The sequence below is a fragment of the Grammomys surdaster genome, unplaced genomic scaffold (assembly GCF_004785775.1).
Source record: "Grammomys surdaster isolate TR1022 unplaced genomic scaffold, NIH_TR_1.0 140, whole genome shotgun sequence".
Taxonomy (NCBI): Eukaryota; Metazoa; Chordata; class Mammalia; order Rodentia; family Muridae; genus Grammomys; species Grammomys surdaster.
The window spans coordinates 3,262,413-3,284,137 of NW_021604598.1; the positions used below are offsets into that span (position 1 = coordinate 3,262,413).

Sequence of the window (21,725 nt, forward strand, 5' to 3'; positions counted from 1 at the left end):
GAGCACATGGAGAGAGGGGGGAAGGGAAGCAGAGAAAGCAAGAGAACAAGAGAGGAGCAAGAGCTTCAAAATTCTCCAATTGTATCATTAAGTAATTTATCCCTGTTTGCTCTTTCTGATATATTTTTTTGTTTGTTTTACTCGAAATTTATTACATCAAGTATAGAGACAAGCTAGAGTCTAGGAGACAAGTTGTGTTTTCTGTGGAGGGTTAGAGCTGAAAAAGTGCCTCTACCACAGCCCACACAGAGGATGGTGACTGAGTCTAGGTACCAAGCACCAAACTTTTTACACTGCTGGACTTCGGTTCTGCTTTGATCTGCCTTTGACTGTGCCCTGGCTCTTCGCTCTCTCTCTTTGTTTTAAACATTTATTTATTTTATGTATATAAGTACACTGTAGCTATCTTCAGATACATCAGAAGAGGGCTTCAGATCCCATTGCAGATGGTTGTGAGCCGCCATGTGGTTGCTGGGAATTGAAGTAAACAGAAGCAAACAGTTGAGTGCTTTGCGTGTTTAGAGAAGTTTGGATGTTTTAAACGAACTGGAATTTTAAGGTGTGTGAATTTATTTTATTTTTATTTTTTTTTTAAATCTTATTTTATTTATTATATGTAAGTATACTGTAGCTGTCTTCAGACACCCCACAAGAGGGCATCAGATATCATTACAGATGGTTGTGAGCCACCATGTGGTTGCTGGGATTTGAACTCATGACCTCTGGAAGAGCAGTCAGTGCTCTTAACCACTGAGCCATCTCACCAGCCCGGTGTGTGAATTTATAAAGACTCCAGAACTTTAAAAATTCAGAATGTTTTATATAGTCATATTAATAGAGCATCTTGGTAACAGGAAAGGAAAGGTTTTAGTTTAACAGTGATATGTTTATGTGCCAGGTTGATGAGCGGTAAATTGTCGTGCCTAGCACCATGTCATCAAGACACAGCCAGAAGTCATTTTAGAAGAGGGAACCTCAATTGAAAAAAATTCTGCAACAAGATTGGTCTGCGACCAAGACTGCAGTGCATTTTCTGGACTGATAATCGATAGACAGCCCATTACTGTGGGTGGGGACACTCCTGGGGCTGGTGGTCTTGGGTGGTAGAAGAAGGCAGGCTGAGCAAGCCAGGAACCAGAATTCCTCCATAGCATCTGTCTTGCCTCCAGGTTCCTTCTTCTTGCCCTGGCTACCCTTCATGATGGATTGCCATCAGGACATGTAAGGTGAAATTAACCCTTTCTTCTCCAAGTTGCTTTTGGTCATGGTGTTTCATCAGAGCAGTAGAAACCCTAACTAAGTCAAGCACTCACTAGGCTACCCTGGCTCACAGATTATACGACCAAGGCTAGGTCTAAGGATTGAGGATGGCACAGGCAGGAGAAGTTCCAGGGATTCACCAGGCTTCAAAGGTCTGAAAATATGTGCTCCAGACTAGACCTGAAACTGAATCTATGTTCCCAAGTCATCGTCACTCACATGGTATCTTCTCTGTGAAGTTAGAGATTTGTTTTTCTTATTTCTTTTGCTTTAAAGATTTATTTATTTATTTTATGCATATGAGTATATAATAACTGTCTTCAAATACACCAGAAGAGGGCATCAGATCCCATTACAGATGGCTGTGAGCTATCATGTGGTTGCTGGGAATTGAACTCAAGACCTCTGGAAGAGCAGTTGGTACTCTTAACTGCTGAGCTGTTTTTTCCAGCCCTAGAGATTTGTTTTTCATAGACAAGAGGAGTACATAAAGCAACTCATGTTTTTCTACTTAAGTTTTAAAATATTCTTATTCTTTGAAAATTTCATAGATTTATACAATGTATTTTATCTATCCACCCCAGTTCACCCTTTCACTCCATCACAACATCCTATCCTTCCTCTTTTTTAAAAAACAACCCACTGAACCCTATATGTGCATTGAGGTGTGGGTATCCACTGAAGGTTGGGGTAACCTAGCCCTGGACCTATCCCAGAAGAAAACTGGCTTTCTAAATTTGTTTATTCATTAAACCTTGATGTAACTTATAGCTGTTTTGTAATATAACTAAAAAAAAAAAATCACAGAAGTATCAGGCCTGTGCTCCTTGCAAGGAACTTGCCACAGACTCACCATTTCCAGGTTCCAGAATACCCAGTGTCCTCAATATAGTCCTCAAGGCAGGAGCATGTCACTGGGAAACAGACACGGCATTAGTGCCTCTTGATCAAGATGATCCTGGTGACAGATCACATAATGGTTTGTTCAGATCAAAGGCTGTGGTGAAGGTAGTGAACTGTCTCTACAGCTGATTAGATAGTCTTCCCCGCACTACTGGACTGGACAAGGTTTAGTTCTCACCTCCTCAGACCTTGAGCAACAGGGGTGAATGACACCAGAAAGACAAGTTCTTGCCTTCAGGCATTTTAAGGCAGGGCGTGGGATGAGAGCCTGCAGCTATCATCAAGGCCCAGTTAGAGGCTGGTTCAGATTATTATCCTTTCTCATGTCTCCCAGGGCTGAAACCACATACTCGTGCGCACCACTGCACCCCCTTGAACTTGAAATCGGACAAACTTCTGTTGTCATCCTGAGATATTAAGGCATGCTAACATTTAATATTTTTATAACCTTTAGAAAAAATCGTCTGTTCCTTTCGATGGAAATTCTTCCCTGCCATAGTTAAGTGAAGGTTGTGATTTTAAAATCAGGTTTTTTTGTTTGATTGTACAATTACCTCTTCTAGCTTCATCACTTAGAAAAGAGTTTGAGATTCAAGAAAGTATGCACTTCCATAACTTGGAAACACTAGTGAGGTCTGCAGGCAAGAAATTCAGACTCCAAGTTGGGAATATTTCATGAAACACAGGCTCGTTACATCTTTGAACTTAACTTATCCTAGAGCTTGATTCCTGTTGTTAATTCCTCTTCTTCCTAAATCCATACCCATTGACTGTGGTCTTGATACCAATGAGACAGTTACAAGAGATCAGTCAGAAAGAACCGTGGGGTGAAGGCAGGGACCAGTCATCCAGGGCTGGCTCAAGCTCTTTCTTCACGTTAAGCACACTGTCTCTCAGTATGTTTTCAGGCAGGTTTATTTAACATATATTATTAAGATTTGCTTGCTTAATTTTGCCAAAACTTCCATGGCTTTCCTAGAAATATTTAAAAACCATAGTCATATAAATTATATTCGCTCAGTATTGTCCTTGCCCTCTTCTTTAAGGACTAGATTTTTCCAATAAAGTTACAGACTTTTAGATCATAATATTCTCAAGTTAAGCATGATTTAGGGTCAATTTGACCCTGTTCATATAAGATCAAGTATTATCATCTGTAGAATATTTAAAAATGTTATTACACATATACTTTCTCCTCTTAAAAACATGTTATTCATTCATAATGCCCAAAGCATAATTCATAATTTTGGTATTGTTCTCTAAGAAAAGTCCAGCATTACACATGTTATTAAAGAATAGTCTTCTGAGTTGTATAAGTAAAATTGACCCAGCCTTAAATGAGCTGAGATTAGGAAGGAAGTGACAGCAACTGCTATTGGACTCCTCTGTTCACCATCTTTAGTGTTATTCAGTGATGTGAGAACTTTCTCTGTGCTGGATTCTCTTTTGATGGTTTTTCTTTGAGACAGGTTTTCACTTTGTAGTCCCACCTGGCCTGGAACTCAGAGATCCTCTTGCCGTTGCCTCCGAATGCAGGGATTCCAGGATGCCGCCATGCTTCATCTGCACTGGCTTCTTTGAAGTAAGCTCAATGAAACCACTGACACTGATATGGATAACCTAAACCCATGAAACCCCAGTCAGTGATATTAGTGACAGAAGCATTTTGTCTTTGTGTGTGTGTTCATGTGTGTGCAATGTGTGTACTCAGGTATATGGACATTTATGAGGGCCATGGGGGCCAGAGGTCGACTCTAGGTGTTTGCCAATATTGCTCTCCAATGTGTATTTTGAAGCACAGTCTCTTACCGGACTTGGGGCTCACTGATTTGTCTACCTTGGTTGTCCAATAAGCTGCAGGGATTCTCTCAGGACTGCTTTTCCCATTTGTGGGGTTATTGATGTGCTGGTGTTCCTGTCTACTGCATGGGTGCTAGGGATCTGAAATCAGATTTTCATGTTTCTCTTGCAGGCATTTTACTGACTGAGCCATCTTCCCAGTCACCACTACAATCATTTATACAGCTTAGGTTCTCTTTCTTCCAGCTCCTCTACCACCAAAGGTTGTTTTTATCTTGCCCAGGATGATAGCTGATTCTTGGATTCAAGAGAAATATAAGCCACATGTTGATATTAAACTTGAATTTGAATACAAATAAAACATTTATTTGTGATGTCCACAGGAATAGATAAAGGTAATATGTTTATTGTTGATTAGATTAAAAGTGTGGCATGCCATAAAATTAGTTATCATCCATCATGAGCAATGATGTAACTGCTACAACACTGATGTCACCTAAGACACCTCTGCCCACTAAATAATGTCAACCATTAAGTCCACCAGCATCCACTTCTCTTCATAAAAAGTTCGCAAGAGGAATTGCATGTGGAGAGCCAGTAGATTAGTGTTTATGGTGTAGAAGAAGGAAATAGGAAGGTAATGTAGTGACTGCCAATGGTTATAACACACTGCTGGGTTTGGGTGAAGAGCATGATCTGATAGGGACTTTTACGATGAGTACATGTATGTATATACTCATCTAACTGTGCATTCTACAGGTGGACACTCTGGAGTATGTGGATTATCTCGGGACAAGCAAGTTATTATAAAAGTCCATTAGGAATTTTGATCCAACTTCTTCAGCATAATCATAGTATTAATCTACATTTACACAGTAGGGAACCCATTATTGTATTTTCTGTGTCAGTGAAAAAGAAATTTATTTTCCTTAGAGTATCTGAGATTTTACATTCTGATGCTTCCTAGCATACACTTTCAAAAATTAGCAACCAGAACTTCACTACTAATAACGGCCCAGCTTGTGCAGGAACATAGATTCTATACCCCAGACTACAAAACAAGAAAAATAAGAGATGAAGAGGAAGGAGGGAGGGAGAGAAAAAATGATATATTGTGGATTCTGAAACTTATAGGATTGAACAAGAGTAACCATCACAACTGTAGGGCCGTGCAAACATTACAAGAAACAATTCACGCACAAGCAGTGAGCTACAGCACATGTCTTTAGATAGAAGACAGGAAAACCAAGAGCCAGAAAGCAGTTGATAAGAAAGAGCAGAGAACACTATCAAAGAGGATTTCAGGATGGAGAGGGTACAGAAGTGGCCATGCTAATTTAATACAGAAAGTGCTGTTTTTACAGGTAGTTCTCTTAGTGACTCAGGCTGCTAGTCTTGATAGCAAACTAGAGCAGTCTGGGACATCGGTAGATTAGATCTCATGGAGGAGTCTCCCAGTCAAGTCACTTTTTCTTTTATCTGACCCTGGACTGAGGTATTAATGACACCAGGGTATTTCAGAATTTCTGCCAGGGGCACTCATTCTTTATGCAGATCTCTGGCCAGAAAACAGAAGCAGAAAAGACAATATACACACCATGGCCTTTTGGCAGGGGCAGACACAAATGGTCTGCTCCTGTGGAGATACTGAATCCTGAGCCATCCTAGAGGAGTGACTGCACTCAGAGCAGTGGATACTGAATCCTAAGCCATCCTAGAGGAGCCACTGCCCTCAGAGCAGCAGAAACCTAGCTGGTTTGCACTTGTGGAGACATCTTGTCCTGAGCCATCCTAGAGGAACCACTGTACCAAGAACAGAAGGATTTCCAGATCCCAGAGGTGGCCTGAGTCCCAGGTGTTCTTCCACCCAGGAGATTAGGATCATAAGACCACAGAGACATCTGGAATCTGAAGACCTCTGACACAAGCAAGATAACTGGAGATACAGACTCCAGTCTTACACAGTGAGGGCAGGTAACACTAGAGTTAACCAGATGGCGAAAGGCAAGCGCAAGAACATAAGCAACAGAAACCAAAGTTACTTGGCATCATCAGTACCCAGTTCTCTCACCATAGCAAGCCCTGGACACCCCATCACACCGGAAAAGCAGGATTCAGAATTAAAATCACTTCTCATGATGATGATAGAAAATTTTAAGAAGGACATAAGTAATTCCCTTAAAGAAATACAAGAGCGTACAAATAAACAGGTAGAAGCCCTTAAAGAGGAATCACAGAAATCCCTTAAAGAACTGCAAGAAAACAAAAAGAAGGAATTAAACAAAAACATTCAGGATCTGAAAATGGAAATAGAAACAATAAAGAAAGCTCAAAGGGAGACAACCATGGAAATAGAAAACTTAAGAAAGAGATCATGAGTCACAGATGCAAGCATCACCAACCAAATACAAGAGATAGAAGAGAGAATCTCATGTGCAGAAGATACCATGGAAAACATTGACACAGCTGTCAAAGAAAATGCAAAATGCAAAAAACTCCTAACCCAAAACATCCAGGAAATCCAGGACACAATGAGAAGACCAAACCTAAGGATAATAGGTATAGATGAGAGTGAAGATTCCCAACTTAAAGGGTCAGTAAATATCTTCAACAAAATTATTGAGGAAAACTTCCCTAGCCTAAAGAAAGAGATACCCATAAACATACAAAAAGCCTACAGAACATCAAATAGACTAGACCAGAAAAGACATACCTCCTGTCACATAATAATCAAAACATCAAATGCACAAAACAAAGAAAAAATACTAAAAGCAGTAAGGGAAAAAGGTCAAGTAACATATAAAGGCAGACCTATAAGAATTACACCAGACTTCTCACCAGAGACTATAAAAGCCAGAAGAGCCTGGACTGACATCATACAGACCCTAAGAGAACACAATTGCCAGCCCAGACTACTATACCCAACAAAACTCTCAATCACTATAGATGGTGAAACCAAGATATTCCATGACAAAACCAAATTTGCACAATATCTTCTCACAAACCCAGCACTTCAAAGAATAATTGATGGAAAACGCCAACACAAGGAGGGAAACTACAACCTAGAAAAAGCAAGGAAGTAATCTTCCAACAACCCCAAAAGAAGATAGCTATAAAAACATAATTCTACCTCTAATAACGAAAATAACAGGAAGCCACAATCATTTTTCCTTAATATCTCTTAACATCAATGGACTCAATTCCCCAATAAAAAGACACAGACTATCAGACTGGATACACAAACAGGACCCAGAATTTTGCTGCATACAAGAAACGCACCTCGCTGGGCAGTGGTGGCGCACACCTTTAATCCCAGCACTTGGGAGGCAGAGGCAGGCGGATTTCTGAGTTTGAGGCCAGCCTGGTCTACAGAGTGAGTTCCAGGACAGCCAGGGCTACACAGAGAAACCCTGTCTCGAAAAACCAAAAAAAAAAAAAAAAGAAAGAAACGCACCTCAGTGACAAAGACAGACACTACCTCAGAATAAAAGGATAGAAAACAATTTTTCAAGCAAATGGTCCCAAGAAACAAGCTGGAGTAGTCATTCTAATATCAAATAAAATTGACTTTCATCCAAAAGTAATAAAAAAAAGATAAGGAAGGACACTTCATACTCATCAAAGGAAAAATCTACCAAGGTGAACTCTCAATTCTAAACATCTATGCTCCAAATGCAAGGGCACCTACATACATAAAAGAAACTTTACTAAAGCTCAAAACACACATTACACCTCACACAATAATAATGGGGGATTTCAACACCCCACTGTCAGCAATGGACAGATCATGGAAACAGAAACTAAACAGAGACACTTTGAAATTAACAGAAGTTATGAACCAAATGGACTTAACAGACATCTATAGAACATTTCATCCTAAAACAAAAGAATATACCTTTTTCTCAGCACCTCATGGTACCTTCTCCAAAATAGACCATATAATTGGTCACAAAACAGGACTTTACAGATACAAAAAGATTGAAATAATCCCTTGCATCTTATCAGATCACCACGGACTAAGGCTGGTCTTTAATAATGACAAAACAAATGGAAAACCCACATGCACATGGAAACTGAACAACTCTCTACTCAATGATGACTTGGTCAAGGAAGAAATAAAGAAAGAAATTAAAGACTTTTTAAAATTTAATGAAAATGAGGACACATCATACCAAAACTTGTGGGACTCCATGAAGGCAGTGCTAAGAGGAAAACTCATAGCTCTAAGTGCCTACAAAAAGAAACTGGAGAGAGCACACACTAACAACTTGACAGCACAACTAAAAGCTCTAGAACAAAAAGACGCAAATACACCCAAGAGGAGTAGAAGGCAGGAAATAATCAAACTCAGGGCTGAAATCAACCAAATAGAAACAGAAAGAACAATACAAAATATCAACAAAATCAGGAGCTGGTTCTTTGAGAAAATCAACAAGATAGATAAACCCTTAGCCAGATTAACCAGAGGGCACAGAGACAGTATCCAAATTAATAAAATCAGAACTGAAAAGGGAGACATAACAACAGAAACTGAAGAAATTCAAAAAATCATCATATCCTACTACAAAGGCCTATACTCAACAAAACTGGAAAACCTGGATGAAACGGACAACTTCCTAGACAGATACCAGGTACCAAAGTTAAATCAGGAGCAGATAAACCATCTAAACAGTCCCATAACCCCCAAGGAAATAGCAGCAGTCATTAAAAGTCTCCCCACCAAAAAAAGCCCAGGACCAGATGGTTTTAGAATTCTATCAGACCTTCAAGGAAGACCTAATACCAATTCTCTTCAAACTGTTCCACAAAATAGAAACAGAAGGAACACTACCCAATTCGTTCTATGAAACTACAATTACACTCATACCCAAACCTCACAAAGACCCAACAAAGAAAGAGAACTTCAGACCAATCTCCTTATGAACATCGATGCAAAAATACTCAATAAAATTCTAACAAACCGAATCCAAGAACACATCAAAACAATCATCCATCATGATCAAGTAGGTTTTATCCCAGGAATGCAGGGATGGTTCAGTATATGGAAATCCATCAATGTAATCCACTATATAAACAAACTCAAAGAAAAAAACCACGTGATCATCTCATTAGATGCTGAGAAAGCATTTGACAAAATTCAACATCCCTTCATGATAAAAGTCTTGGAAAGATCAGGAATTCAAGGCCCATACCTAAACATAGTAAAAGCAATTTACAGCAAACCAGTAACCAACATCAAAGCTAAATGGAGAGAAACTTGAAGCAATCCCACTAAGATCAGGGACTAGACAAGGCTGCCCACTCTCCCCCTACCTATTCAATATAGTACTGGAAGTCCTAGCCAGAGCAATTAGACAGCAAAAAGAAGTCAAAGGGATACAAATAGGAAAGGAAGAAGTCAAAATATTGCTATTTGCAGATGATATGATAGTATACTTAAGTGACCCCAAAACTTCCACCAGAGAACTCCTAAACCTGATAAACAACTTCAGCAAAGTGGCTGGATATAAATTAACTCAAACAAATCAGTAGCCTTTCTCTGCATGAAAGATAAACAGACTGAGAAAGAAATTAGGGAAATGACACACTTCACAATAGTCGCAAATAATATAAAATACCTTGTTGTGAATCTAACCAAGCAAGTGAAAGACCTGTATGACAAGAACTTCAAGTCCCTGAAGAAAGAAATCGAAGAAGATCTCAGAAGATGGAAAGATCTCCCCTGCTCATGGACTGGCAGGATTAATATAATAAAAATGGCCATCTTGCCAAAAGTAATCTACAGATTCAATGCAATTCCCATTAAAATCCCAACTCAATTCTTCACAGAGCTAGGAAAGGAAATTCTCAAATTCATTTGGAATAACAAAAAACCCAGGATAGCGAAAACTACTCTCAACCAAGGAGGTCAGAGGGCAATTTCTATGAGCCCTATAACTGGGTAGAGGAGTAGCCTGTCCTGACTCCCTGGAGCCCTCACTATCACAGACTCATAACCTCCTACTCCCCCTGTCTCCTCTGGGAAATCTCGGACTTCATCTCTACAGTGACGATTATGGAGATGCCCTCTGGCCAGACCTGGAAAAGTGGTAGTGAGACTGTTGTCCCTGCATCCAGTTACAGCCCTGTCTCCTCAATCAGTCCCCATGTAACTGGGTAATTTGTATTGTGCTTGTGTCAACATCAATATAGTCAGATAGAAGATCCTAGCTCACTTCCAACACTCTGTTGATATTCTCTTGTGACTGGAGCCTGGCCTCCAGAAGCCTTCATTGTTTTGGAAATGGTGCTATGAATGGGATCTACCTCCAGCCCTGCCTGTGGGATTGGCTTCGTACAATGGTCACTGCTTCTACAATCTCCAACCTTCAGAACATCTCAGGAATAAGCTCTGCCACAACTCTCATTGCCACACTGACATTGGCCTCTCAGAAGACTCAACCTCAACATAAATAAACACCAGAACCCTCTTGTTGTGGGCCTGACTGAAGAGGATGCAGTAAGTAATGAACTTCACGTCTTTCATCTCCAAACACTTCCACGCATCTTCTACATTCCAACCCACTTTCCCATCTCCTACTGTGGGACACACCACCCTCCTTCTCTTAGTTTCCAACACACTTTCCCCTTCTCCTAGATTCCACTTTATCTTGCATACTCTACTCATGTTCCAAGATTTGAAACTTGGAGGAGTTTTACCACTGAAAAGGGAGAGACGAAAAAGATTGAAGAGGTTCACAGCCGGGATGGCAGAAGCTGTATGTAACAGCGGTTCTTGTTGGTTTTCTCTTAAGTGAAACTGAAACAAGGTGCTTCTCAGAGCTCTCATGCTCTCTTGCCAATTAAACAGCTGTTTTGACATCATATAATGTGGCTGGAAATTGTCCAATTACTGTATAGTGAGTGCTTGGAAGTTGTCTTTATCTGATGTAGGTATTAGGGTAATACTGGCGTTATAGAAAGTATTTGGTAATACTCCTGTTTCCTCTCTCTCTCTCTCTCTCTCTCTCTCTCTCTCTCTCTCTCTCTCTCTCTCTCTCTCTCTCTCTCTCTAAAAGGAATTTAAGGGCTGGCTGTGGATCTACTTGGAAGTCTGGTAGGATTCTGGGGTGAACCCATCTGGGCCTGGGCTTCTTTTGTTGAAGGCTTCATCATTGCTTCTAGTTCCTTGTTTGTTATGGGCCAGTTTAACTTGTGGCCTATTTTAGAGATGCCTCCATGGGCTGTGGAGTAAGTGTTAGGTCTATTTCATGGACACAGTCATTTAATGCTGCTGTTTCTGTTTATTTTTTGTATAGATGTCCTGTCCCCTGGAGAAAGTCCTGTTTTGAGTGCCATTAACCTTTGTCTTTAAGGACAGAGGTATGCATTTTATGAAAGGGCATGTGCATTCATGGTCAAGATTATGATGTCTTCTTAGTTAATTGTTCCAGTGGAAAAAATGAAGAGTACTTTATATCTTCTGCTTTGTTTTAGTTTGAAGTCTATTTGCCAGATATTAGAAGGGTAACATTTGCTTGCCTCTTGATCACATTTGCTTGGAATACTTTTACCGATACTGTCTTTGGAGGTAAGATGAGTTTGTTGTAGACAACAGATGGAGTTTCTTAGTCTACTCATGTAACCTGTGTGTTTTGATTAGGGAGTTGAGGCCATTCATATTTAATGTTATTATTCTCAGGTATATTGGTTACTAGCATTTTGCTGAGTTTTTATTTTTGATTGTTTGTTTCTGTTGTGTTCTTAGTAGATTTTATGGTTCAGTAATTGTAGCTTCAATTCTTTTTTTCTATCTTCCCTGGCCACACTTATTTCTTTCCTCAGTGCAGTCTTGCTTTTGGTCTTCTCTGTAGGGCCATATTTTATAGCCATGAATTGTTAGACTGCTTGTATCATGGTGTTTTTCTTTTCCTTCAACTATGGTACACGGGTTTTCTGGAGACAGTAGTCTACGTTGGTGCTAGGTTGGTGTTAGGTTGGTGCTCATGGTCTTTGAGAACTTGAAGTGCACTGTTCCAGATTTTTCTTTCTGGCTTTTAAAGTTTCCCATTTTGAAACTCTACAAACACAGACAATGCCAGTCAGTTTACCATATAGATGGTGTCATGGTTAAGAGCACAGGCTGCTCTTTGGAGGACTCTCCTTCAGTTTCAGGCATCCACAGTGGGTTTGCCTTATAACCACTGTTAACTCCAGTCCAGGAATCAGGCCTCATGCACATGTGTACATGCAGGCAAAACACCCATATACATAAAATAAAAACAAAATAATCTCTATATCACTTCCTCATATGAAATAAATTCTTCCCTGAATTTTTACACTTACTGGGATTCTCGCCTATGAGTAATCTGAAGTCAAGATTAGAGACACCACCCCTGTGTGAGCTCTCTGGTATCAATGCAATTCTAACTTCATGTAGAATGACTTCCTGAGCTGTGTACATGCACAGCCTTCTCCTATTGTCTCTAGTAGCACAGTGAGATCTCCCTTAAAGTTAACCTCTTTTGTGCACTCTTTATAACTATGTACCTTTTAATCTCAGCACTTGGGAGGCAGAGGCAGGTGGATTTCTGAGTTCGAGGCCAGCCTGGTCTACAGAGTGAGTTCCAGGACAGCCCAGGCTATACAGGGAAACCCTGTCTCTAAAAACAAAAAACAAAAAACAAAAAACAAAAAACAAAAAACAAAAAACAAAACAAAACAAAAACAAAAAAACTATGTGCTTTCTAACACATCGGCTCATTGGCTGACACAGCTTTGACTTGGAGTAGAAGGCTTTCCTGTACACTACAGTCATATCATTTCTCAACTCCATGGATTCTCTGGTGCAGGTAATTTCAATTTGGGGTCAAAGCTCTCCTGTATCCTCTATTTGCACAGTGCTTCCCCCTGCACGTGTCGTTTAATCCACTTGAATGCCTTCCTGCATTCTGTCTTCAGACGGTTTCTAACCAGAATGAGCTCTCTGGTGCACATCGAGTCATGTCCTAAATCCTCATATTCATAAGGCTTATAACCTGGGAGGGCTCTCTAATGTCAGGTAAGGTGTGGCTTGCATAGAAAGCTTTTCTGTAGTCTTTACATCCAAAGGGCATGTGTGTGCTCTCTGGTGTACACTGAGCTTTGACTGGGCAGAAAGCTTTCTGTATTCCTCAGTCACAGAGCTCCTCCCCTTTACATATTATCTGACATAGTTTTGACCTGAGAGAGAGATATTTCCTGCATCCTTGCATCCAAGAGGGTTCCCTCACCTTATGAATTATCTGATGCGCAATGAGGTCTGGCTTACGGTAGAATGCTTTCCGACAGTCATGACATTCATAGAGCTCCTCGCCTACGTGGAGTCTGTGGTGTGCACATACATGACTTGTAGAGGAAGGCGTTCCTAGGTGTCCACATTCATAAGGCCTCTCATCTCAAAGTCTGACTTCCTCAAGAAAGCTTGACATTCACATGGTTTACGAGCTGTATGACAATCCAATGTACAGAGCTGTGACTTGCATGAGAAAAGGTTCCTGCATTCTTCATGCTACTAAGAATTCCAAGCAGTGTGGATTCTCTGATGTACAGTGAGGTATGACATGAAGTTAACAGTTTCCTTGCTTCCTTTACATTCACAGGTTTCTTTCTGCGTGTGTTCTTAGATGAAAGCTAACTTCGAATTGAATACATGCAAATTCATATACTTCCCATAGTAAGATTTCTGATGGTGAATGTGGGCTGACTTACAATAGGAAACATTTAGCCTGCCTCTGTCTCCCAAATTCTGGGATTAAAGGTGTGTGCAACCACCGGCTGGCTGAACCTTTAGTTCTAACTCGAGACATTTATACTCATTATCCTTACTGGGCCACTTCCTAACACATATATCCTAATGATTTCTGAAGCATAATTACTAATTGAGAGATTTTTCAGAATAACTATATTTACACTTATCTCTCGTATGTGTGTACTTACCATTCATCTTATAATGAAACATTATCCCACACATTAAGTTTTGTGATTTGCTCTTTACATTTTTCATGTTTTGGGCTTTAAGTGCTTCCTAATAAAAGGACTTCCAGCATTGACTGAATCTACTGGATGCCTCTGGAGTATGAACTCTCTTGTTGTGTCAGGAAGATTATGTTGATTTTGATGAATATCCTTCATCAGATAGATTGAACAGAACACCACACATCTGGGGTCCCATTATGGGGACTAAGAAGGTCAGGATACCAGAGGATTTCCTCAACCATAAAGGTGCCAGGTTGGGTGATACCTCTCTGAAAATAGACAGACATGGTCTCGGATGTCATTTCTGCCCGCCCAAACTACCTTCTCTTCGTTTTCATGCTTCAAGTTTACAGTTTATGCCCACTGTCTGTGTCAGCTCTGCAAAGCGTCTGAGAGCTCAAGGTAACTGTCTCTCCTGTACCAGCCATGTCTTCATTTGATGTAAGTACTGCTTTGTTGGTTCCGAGTTGCCACAAATCTTTCTCTTGATTTTCATGGCTGGCCTCAATCCTGGCATCACTTTATGAACAAGGAAAATATTAAAAAAAAAATCACCACCCCTGAGTCAAGTACAATATGCCAAATTTGGAAAAGAGTTATGTCAAATTTAAACTAAAATGAATAAACAATTCCCTAATTGCAGATTCGGTTTACTTGTCACAAAATAAAAACTCAGACCTACTTTTTTTCCACTCCCTGAAGCACTCTCTAAGCTCTATGTCACCATAATGCTTATGTCTTTGATTCACTTTACGTTCACTGAATGCAAGACAATGTTAAGAGCCGTCTGGGTGATTACTGTTGGTATTATCAACACAGTTACACAGAATCAGCCAGGGATCAAGATCAAGTGTTGAAAGAACATGTCAGCAAATGCCTCATTTAAAAAAGAAGGAAGAGTGAGAATTTAGGTACACTGACTAACCAAGAAAAACAACTGGTTTTTATACCAGTGGTTCTCAGCCTTCCTGATGCTGTGGCCTTTAACACCGTTCCTCATGTTGTTGTGACCCCAACCACAACTTATTCTCATTGCTACATCATAACTGTAATTTTGGTACTGTAATGGATCATAATACAAATACGGATGTTTTCAGTGGTGTCAGGTGACCCCTGTGAAGGGTCATTTGACCTCCCAAAGGGGTCATGATCCATAGGTTGAGAACCATAGGATCTAAGTAGTACATAGGATTGAAATTTTGATAAATCTAAGAAAATATAATTCAATAGCAGAAACTTGGGGATATGTTAACACGGAGAAGCCTTTCAGAAACTGCATAAAACACGTCTTCAGCACAGGACTAGTTATCTGCAGGAAGAGTTTGGGTATAAAAGGAGCTCAACACAACCAGCATATCATGAGCTCTCTGTGTGGAGAGCCCTTGCCCTATCCCCACTCACTGACCTGTCCTGCAGTGAACTGAGGCTTCTGTTGTGGTCCATGGCCTGATCGAAGCTCCTACTCAAAGATGACCTCTGGTTTGGTCATGCAGTGTCCTGCAAATGGGAAATAACAGATCAGCTATGCTAATGTGCCAAGTGAGGCCCAGGGATGAACAGTGACGGACGGCGTCCACTCTAAGGACCACACTATCACAAGTGAATCAGAAACTTATACCAGATGGCATTTACACTCACATTGTTCATCGGCTGGAATTTCACCCTCAAATGGCATTATACTGCGTGACAAATAACCCAAAATAAAGATCTGGAGATAGTTAAGATAATAGATAATAAAAGAGAAAAATATAATCAAATTAGAGAGAGAACCCCATTGGGACATATGGGATACAGAGAAAGTGGCAAGAGTCAGTCAGAAACTTTGCATGGAAAGAGCTTAACTTAAAAAAAAGGGGGGGGGGGGGGGTGCGAAACAAGGCCAGGCATGGTGACAGAGGAAGTTTATTTCCAGCAAATGGGAGGAATAGGCAGGTAGATCTCTTTGAGTTCAAGCCCACCCTGGCATATGTAGCTACTTCTAGGCCAATTAAGAGTACATAGTGACCCTGTCTCAAAAGAAAAAAAAATGTAAAAAAGGAAAAACAACCCCCAAAGTAACTTAAAGAAGAAAAAAGAGTAGAAACCAAATAATCTATGGCTGAGAAGGCGGAGAGAAAATCCAAAGCACAATGGCTTCATTTTTAAATAACTCAGGCAGATTAGGAAATAGGAAATGATAAAGTCGACCTTTTGATATACAATGATGAACATTAAGGAAGCAGACACTAGCAGTATGTTCCCGAAGAGAAAACACATAAAAATATAGTTTCAACGAGAGAATTTTAGCATCACAGGAGAGATACACATACAAAGAGGTTCAAGAAACTCAAAGGATCCTTAGTAGATCTGAACAATTCTTTCACAGACATTGAAACTGACAAAATTCTTTGTTAGAAACTTCTATAAACATCAAGAGGTTAGCCCAAAGGCCTTTATAAGAGAAATCCAAGTAGAAGCTCTGCCAGTGTCCCAGCTAGAACCTTATGGCCAGCATTATGATGCCTTGAAAACTACATAGAGTAAGCTTAAGACTAGCCTGGGCTACATGAAACAATTTCAAAAGACAAAGAAAGAAAGAGAGAAATACAGGATCCACAATGGTGCCTGAATTGCACAACAGTTCTTAAAAAGAAAACAAAGCACCAGTTCTAAAGTGGAGAGCCCCATGCTTCTCCTGCACATCAAAGTAAATGCACTGTGATCATAGAGTAGGACGCACTGGAGGCAGAGATGCCCAGGCAGCTGCTGGTTGTTAAGAGAGACTTAGTCGAATGCTGTGACGTGCACCTGTTTCAAGCAGGCTGGGATCACGGCCAGTCTTGGACAAAGAGGAAATCCTGTCTCCAGGCCAGAGTGGGGGGCCTAGTGTGCAATGCTGGCATTCAGGGAGCTTCATCACATGTTTCAGGCCAACCTGGGCTACCACCAAGATCCTGGAGAGAGAGGAAGAGACATATATAGAGCCAATGACCTTGGGGCATTGGTGGGGTTCCATACTGTGGGATGCTGGGTGGGGGGCGGCACATGCCTGTAATCCCAGCCCTCTCCAGGCTGAGGCAAGAGTCTGCAGGTTCAAGGTCTAGCTGGGCAACACAGGAACACAGGTGAGGTTAAGACTAGGCTATGCTTCAGAGTAAGACCTTATCTAAAAAGAAAACCAAAAAACAAAAAACAACCCCCCCCAAAACAAAAAAAACAATAAACAAAATTAGTCATGGGTACAACTTTCTGTAGTTGAAGCACAGAGTCAATGGATGAACATACATGAAAAAAACTCTCAACAGAGGCTGTCGAGATGGCTTAGTGGAGAAAGGCGTTTGTCACCAAATCTGATAACCTGAGTTGATGACCCAGGGCACATGTGGTAGAGAGAACCAACTCCTACAGTGTGTCTTCTGACCTCAAAATGTTCACCATGGCACACATAGCATCTCCCCAACCAATAAATAAGTGGAGAAAAGTTGTCACTAAAAATGCTCAACAAGCTGGGTACAAGCTGGGTGGTTGGCACACACCTTTGCCAGCAATCAGGAAGCAGACGTAAGGAGATCTCTGAGTGTGTGGACAGCCTGGTCTATGGAGTGAGTTCCAAGACAGCCAAGGCTACACAGAGAAACCCTGCCTCAGAAACACACACAGCACTGGGCAGTGGTGGTGCACACCTTTAATCCCAGCACTTGGGAGGCAGAGGCAGGCAGATTTCTGAGTTCAAGGCCAGCCTGGTCTACAGAATAAGTTCCAGGACAGCCAGGGCTATACAGAGAAACCCTGTCTCAAAAAAACCAAACCAAACAAAACAAATAAATGAAAAAAAGAAACAGAGAGAGAGAGACAGAGAGAGACAGAGAGAGAGAGAGAGACAGAGAGAGAGAGAGACAGAGAGAGAGACAGAGAGAGAGAGAAAGAAAGAAAGAAAGAGAGGGAGAGGGAGAGGGAGAGGGAGAGGGAGAGGGAGAGGGAGAGGGAGAGGGAGAGGGAGAGAGAACAGCACATAAACATTACAAACTATGTGGGGTGGTTTGAATGAAAATGGTGACTATAGGTTCATAGAGAGAGGGACCATTAGAAGGTGTATCCTTGTTGCAGTAGGTGTGGCCTTGCTGGAGGAATGTGTCACTGGGGGATGCGCTTTGAGGTTTCAAATGCTCAAATCAGGCCCAGTGTCACTCTCTCTCCCGGTTGTCTGCTGATCCAGGTGTAGAACTCTCAGCTCCTTCTCCAGCACCATGTCTGTCTGCATGCTGCCATGCTTCCTGCCATGATAATAATAGACTAACCCCCTGAAACTGTAAGCCAGTCTCAGTTAAATGTTGTTCTTTTTAAGAGTTGCTGTGGTCATGGTGTCTCTTCACAGCACTAGAACACTAAGACACAACACACACAGGACACAGTGGAACACACCTATAATCTCAGTACTTGGGAAGTAGATGCAGAAGGATCTGTAGTTCTGTATCATCTTTGTCTAAATGACAAGTTTGATGGCAGCCTGGGCTACATGAGGCACTGTCTTAAAAAAAATATTAGCTATGATCATGTGATTCATAACAGGGGTGTAACATTCACCGAATGAAATTTCCCAAGTATAAGACACCAGATCTACACGGTAAACAGTAAGAAGGTACATGAAGATAAAAACAGATTTTAAGGCATTTACAAACTTCAATACCCCATCTTAAAAATTTTTTCTCAATAGAGAACAAGGTTACATCTGTACACAATAATCGTTACGTGAAATCAAGCCACAGCCTACAACTTTGTGAATGGCAAAATTCTGAAAGTACTTTAAGGTCTGCAACAAGACAAAGACGCAGTTGTTACTACTCTGCTCTCTTTGATACGCGGCTCAGAAGGCTCAGCCAAGGATACAGGGGCAATGAATGAAGGATCTCCAAATCAAAAACGAGACTATAAAAATGTTTTTATTTGTAGGCCAAACGACTTCATAAAGAGAACTAGCGGCCAGAAGGCAATGGTGCCTGCCCCAAGCCTGGTGACCTAAGTTTAATCTCTGGAACCCACAGTGGAGTTTTCCTCTGACTTCCGTGCACTGTGACACATAGACACAATCAAAATAAATAATTGAAACAAAACTTTATTTTTTTTTTGTTTTGTTTGAGACATGGTTTCTCTGTGTAGCCCTGGCTGTCCTGGAACTCACTCTGTGGACCAGGCTGGCCTCGAACTCAGAAATCCACCTGCCTCTGCCTCCCAAGTGCTGGGATTAAAGGCGTGCGCCACCACCACCCGGGGAAACAAAACTTTAAAAAGAGAAAAAAAAAACTTCAAAGAAAGGGGGAATGGATCAAATAAGTCATGTTAAAGAATACAAAGTTGAAACACCAATGTTTGTCAATGATGTATGAGTCAATTACAAAATTCCTGGGTGGAAAATGTAGCTCAGTTGGACTTGCCTTCCAGGCATGAAATCCTAGATTTTCTCTCTGGCAGCCCACAAAGCTGAGTACAGGGGCACCCGTGAATAATCCTGGCAATGGGGAGGTGGAGGCAGGAGGATTATAAATTCAAGGTCCTAGGCCTTCTACACATATGTTAGAGTTGTGCAGCTTGGTCTTCCTGTGGGACTCCTAATGGAGGGTGGGGCTGTCGCTGACTCTTTTCCCTGCCTTTATGAACCTTTCCTCTGGATTGCTTCATCCAGCCTGAACAGGAGAGGAGGCACCTAGTCTTACTGAAACTTCATCTGCCATGTTTGGTTGACATCCACGGGAGGCCTGTCCTTTTCTGAAGAGAAATGGAGGAGGAGTGGATAGGGAAGGGAGATAGAAATAAAGTTCCCTAGCCACATGGTAAGTTCAAAGCTAGCTGGGGTTACATGAGACCATATCTCCAAAAACTAATACAATGTTGTCAAAACAGTAATTCAGAATAAAATCACATCCACAATAACTACTAAATTACTTTCAAAATCTTTTTTTTTTTTACTTTCAAAATCTTTTATGTAGCTTCAATTTATTTATGTATTCACATCTAATGGAGCTGGAGATTCTATCTATCTATCATCTATCTATCTATCTATCTATCTATCATCTATCTATCATCTATCTCTATCTATCTATCTATCTATCTATCATCTATCTATCTATCATCTATCTATTTATCATCTACCTATCTATCTATCTATCTATCTACTATCTATCTATCTATCTATCTATCTATCTATCTATCTATCCATCTATGTCTTGCAGTACTGGGGGCTTGACCTACACCCTGCACACACCGAGTAAGCTTTTCACTACTGAGCTGTATCTCCATCTAACTTTACAGTTGACTAGCTGAAGCATCAAAGACCACTATCCTGAAACTCAAGGATAGAGGACATAGCCTCCACATGACCCAGGACTCCAGACAGGAGGACTGCTACTCCTTTGAGGCCAGCTTAGACTATACAGTGTCTTCAGGGTTATCCTGGATATACAGTTATACCTTATCTCAGGAGACACACACACACAGAGACAGAGAGAGAGACAGAGAGACAGAGAGAGACAGAGAGACAGAGAGGGAGAGAAAGACAGAGAGAGAGAGAGAGAGACAGAGAGAGACAGAGAGACAGAGAGGGAGAGAAAGACAGAGAGACAGAGACAGAGAGGGAGAGAGGGAGAGAAAGACAGAGAGAGAGAGAGAGACATCTCATATTTCATGTTCACAGATTGTAAAAATTAAATCTAGAAATCTATATTGCTCAGAGATTTAAAGATTCAATACTCATCTTAAAACAGAAGATAATCATCATAAAACTCCTGTCCTAGACAGTGTTCTAAACATGCACTGAAGGCCCCAACCTGTCAACATAATTTGATTAAGAAAAGCACACTTGAACTAGGCATGCTTTTAACCCCAGCACTCAGGTGACTCTCTGAGGGTTTAAGCCCAACCTGCCCCACAGAGCAAGCTCCAGGCTACCTAGGGCCACATAGTGAGGCCTGTCTCAAAAGCACCACCAACAAAAAAACAACCTTGTAATAACTGTCATCAAACTACAGGACCACAGTTACCAACTCAGCAGGGCGGCAGCACTAAGGGTCACAGCCACCAATGGGACAGAATGAGCAACCCTTCAACAAAACAATCATGTTGCACAGATAATGGGGACCTAGATTAGCCCAATTATATGAGCTATAGATTTCCCACCCCTGGATGTGGAAGCCAGACCACAAACTCACCATTTCCAGCTTCCAGGGAATAGAGTTCCTCCCTTGGACCTTCTGGAAGTAGTGTGTCATGAGGATTTCCCAGGAAAACTCACGTCTACATCTGTAAAACAATCCAGATTATCTGAGTCTTAATGGAGCTCTTGTAACACTGCACTGGCAACTTTACAGCCTTATTCTACTTGAGCTTCACCTGACAAGACGTCCTCAGACTCCAGAGGAAGGGGTCCTGCAGAGGGGGGCAGATCCTGCAGAGGGAGGGCGTCCTTCCTCTTCCCACATCCCCTTAAGCTTTCTTCTTTCTATCCGGTCTGTCTTTCCACAGGCTATGCCTTCACTCTTCACATCTCCTCAAACCCAAGTCCTTCCTGAGAGCTGGTCTCCAGGATCAGATCTCTTTTCATTGGCCTAATCCTTAAGCCCATTTCCCTTGACACTTTCTCAGATTGAGGCCTCCTCTCCCTCAGGCCCTGGCCTCCTCCCTCAGGCCCTGGCCTCCTCCCTCAGACCCTCACCTCTTCCCTCAGACCTTCACCTCCTGCCTCAGACCCTCACCTGCTCCCTCAGGCCCTGGCCTCCTCCCTCAGACCCTCACCT

The 21,725-nt window shown here is 41.3% G+C and overlaps 1 protein-coding gene across 2 annotated transcripts in view; it reads right to left on the reverse strand.

Moving 5' to 3' along the window:
* LOC114618104 (zinc finger protein 420-like) overlaps positions 1-21,725 on the reverse strand; it is a 36,841-nt gene that overhangs the window by 12,665 nt on the left and 2,451 nt on the right. The window contains exons 2-5 of one of the 2 annotated variants that reach the window (XM_028763733.1): positions 21,141-21,231; positions 15,365-15,456; positions 3,654-3,783; positions 2,114-2,218 (exon numbers count right to left, since the gene is read on the reverse strand). In XM_028763733.1, coding sequence (XP_028619566.1) covers positions 2,114-2,116 — 3 coding nt within the window. In that variant the 5' untranslated portion in view covers positions 2,117-2,218; positions 3,654-3,783; positions 15,365-15,456; positions 21,141-21,231. The remainder of the gene's footprint in view (positions 1-2,113; positions 2,219-3,653; positions 3,784-15,364; positions 15,457-21,140; positions 21,232-21,725) is intronic. The other variant, XM_028763734.1, reaches the window with a different exon arrangement.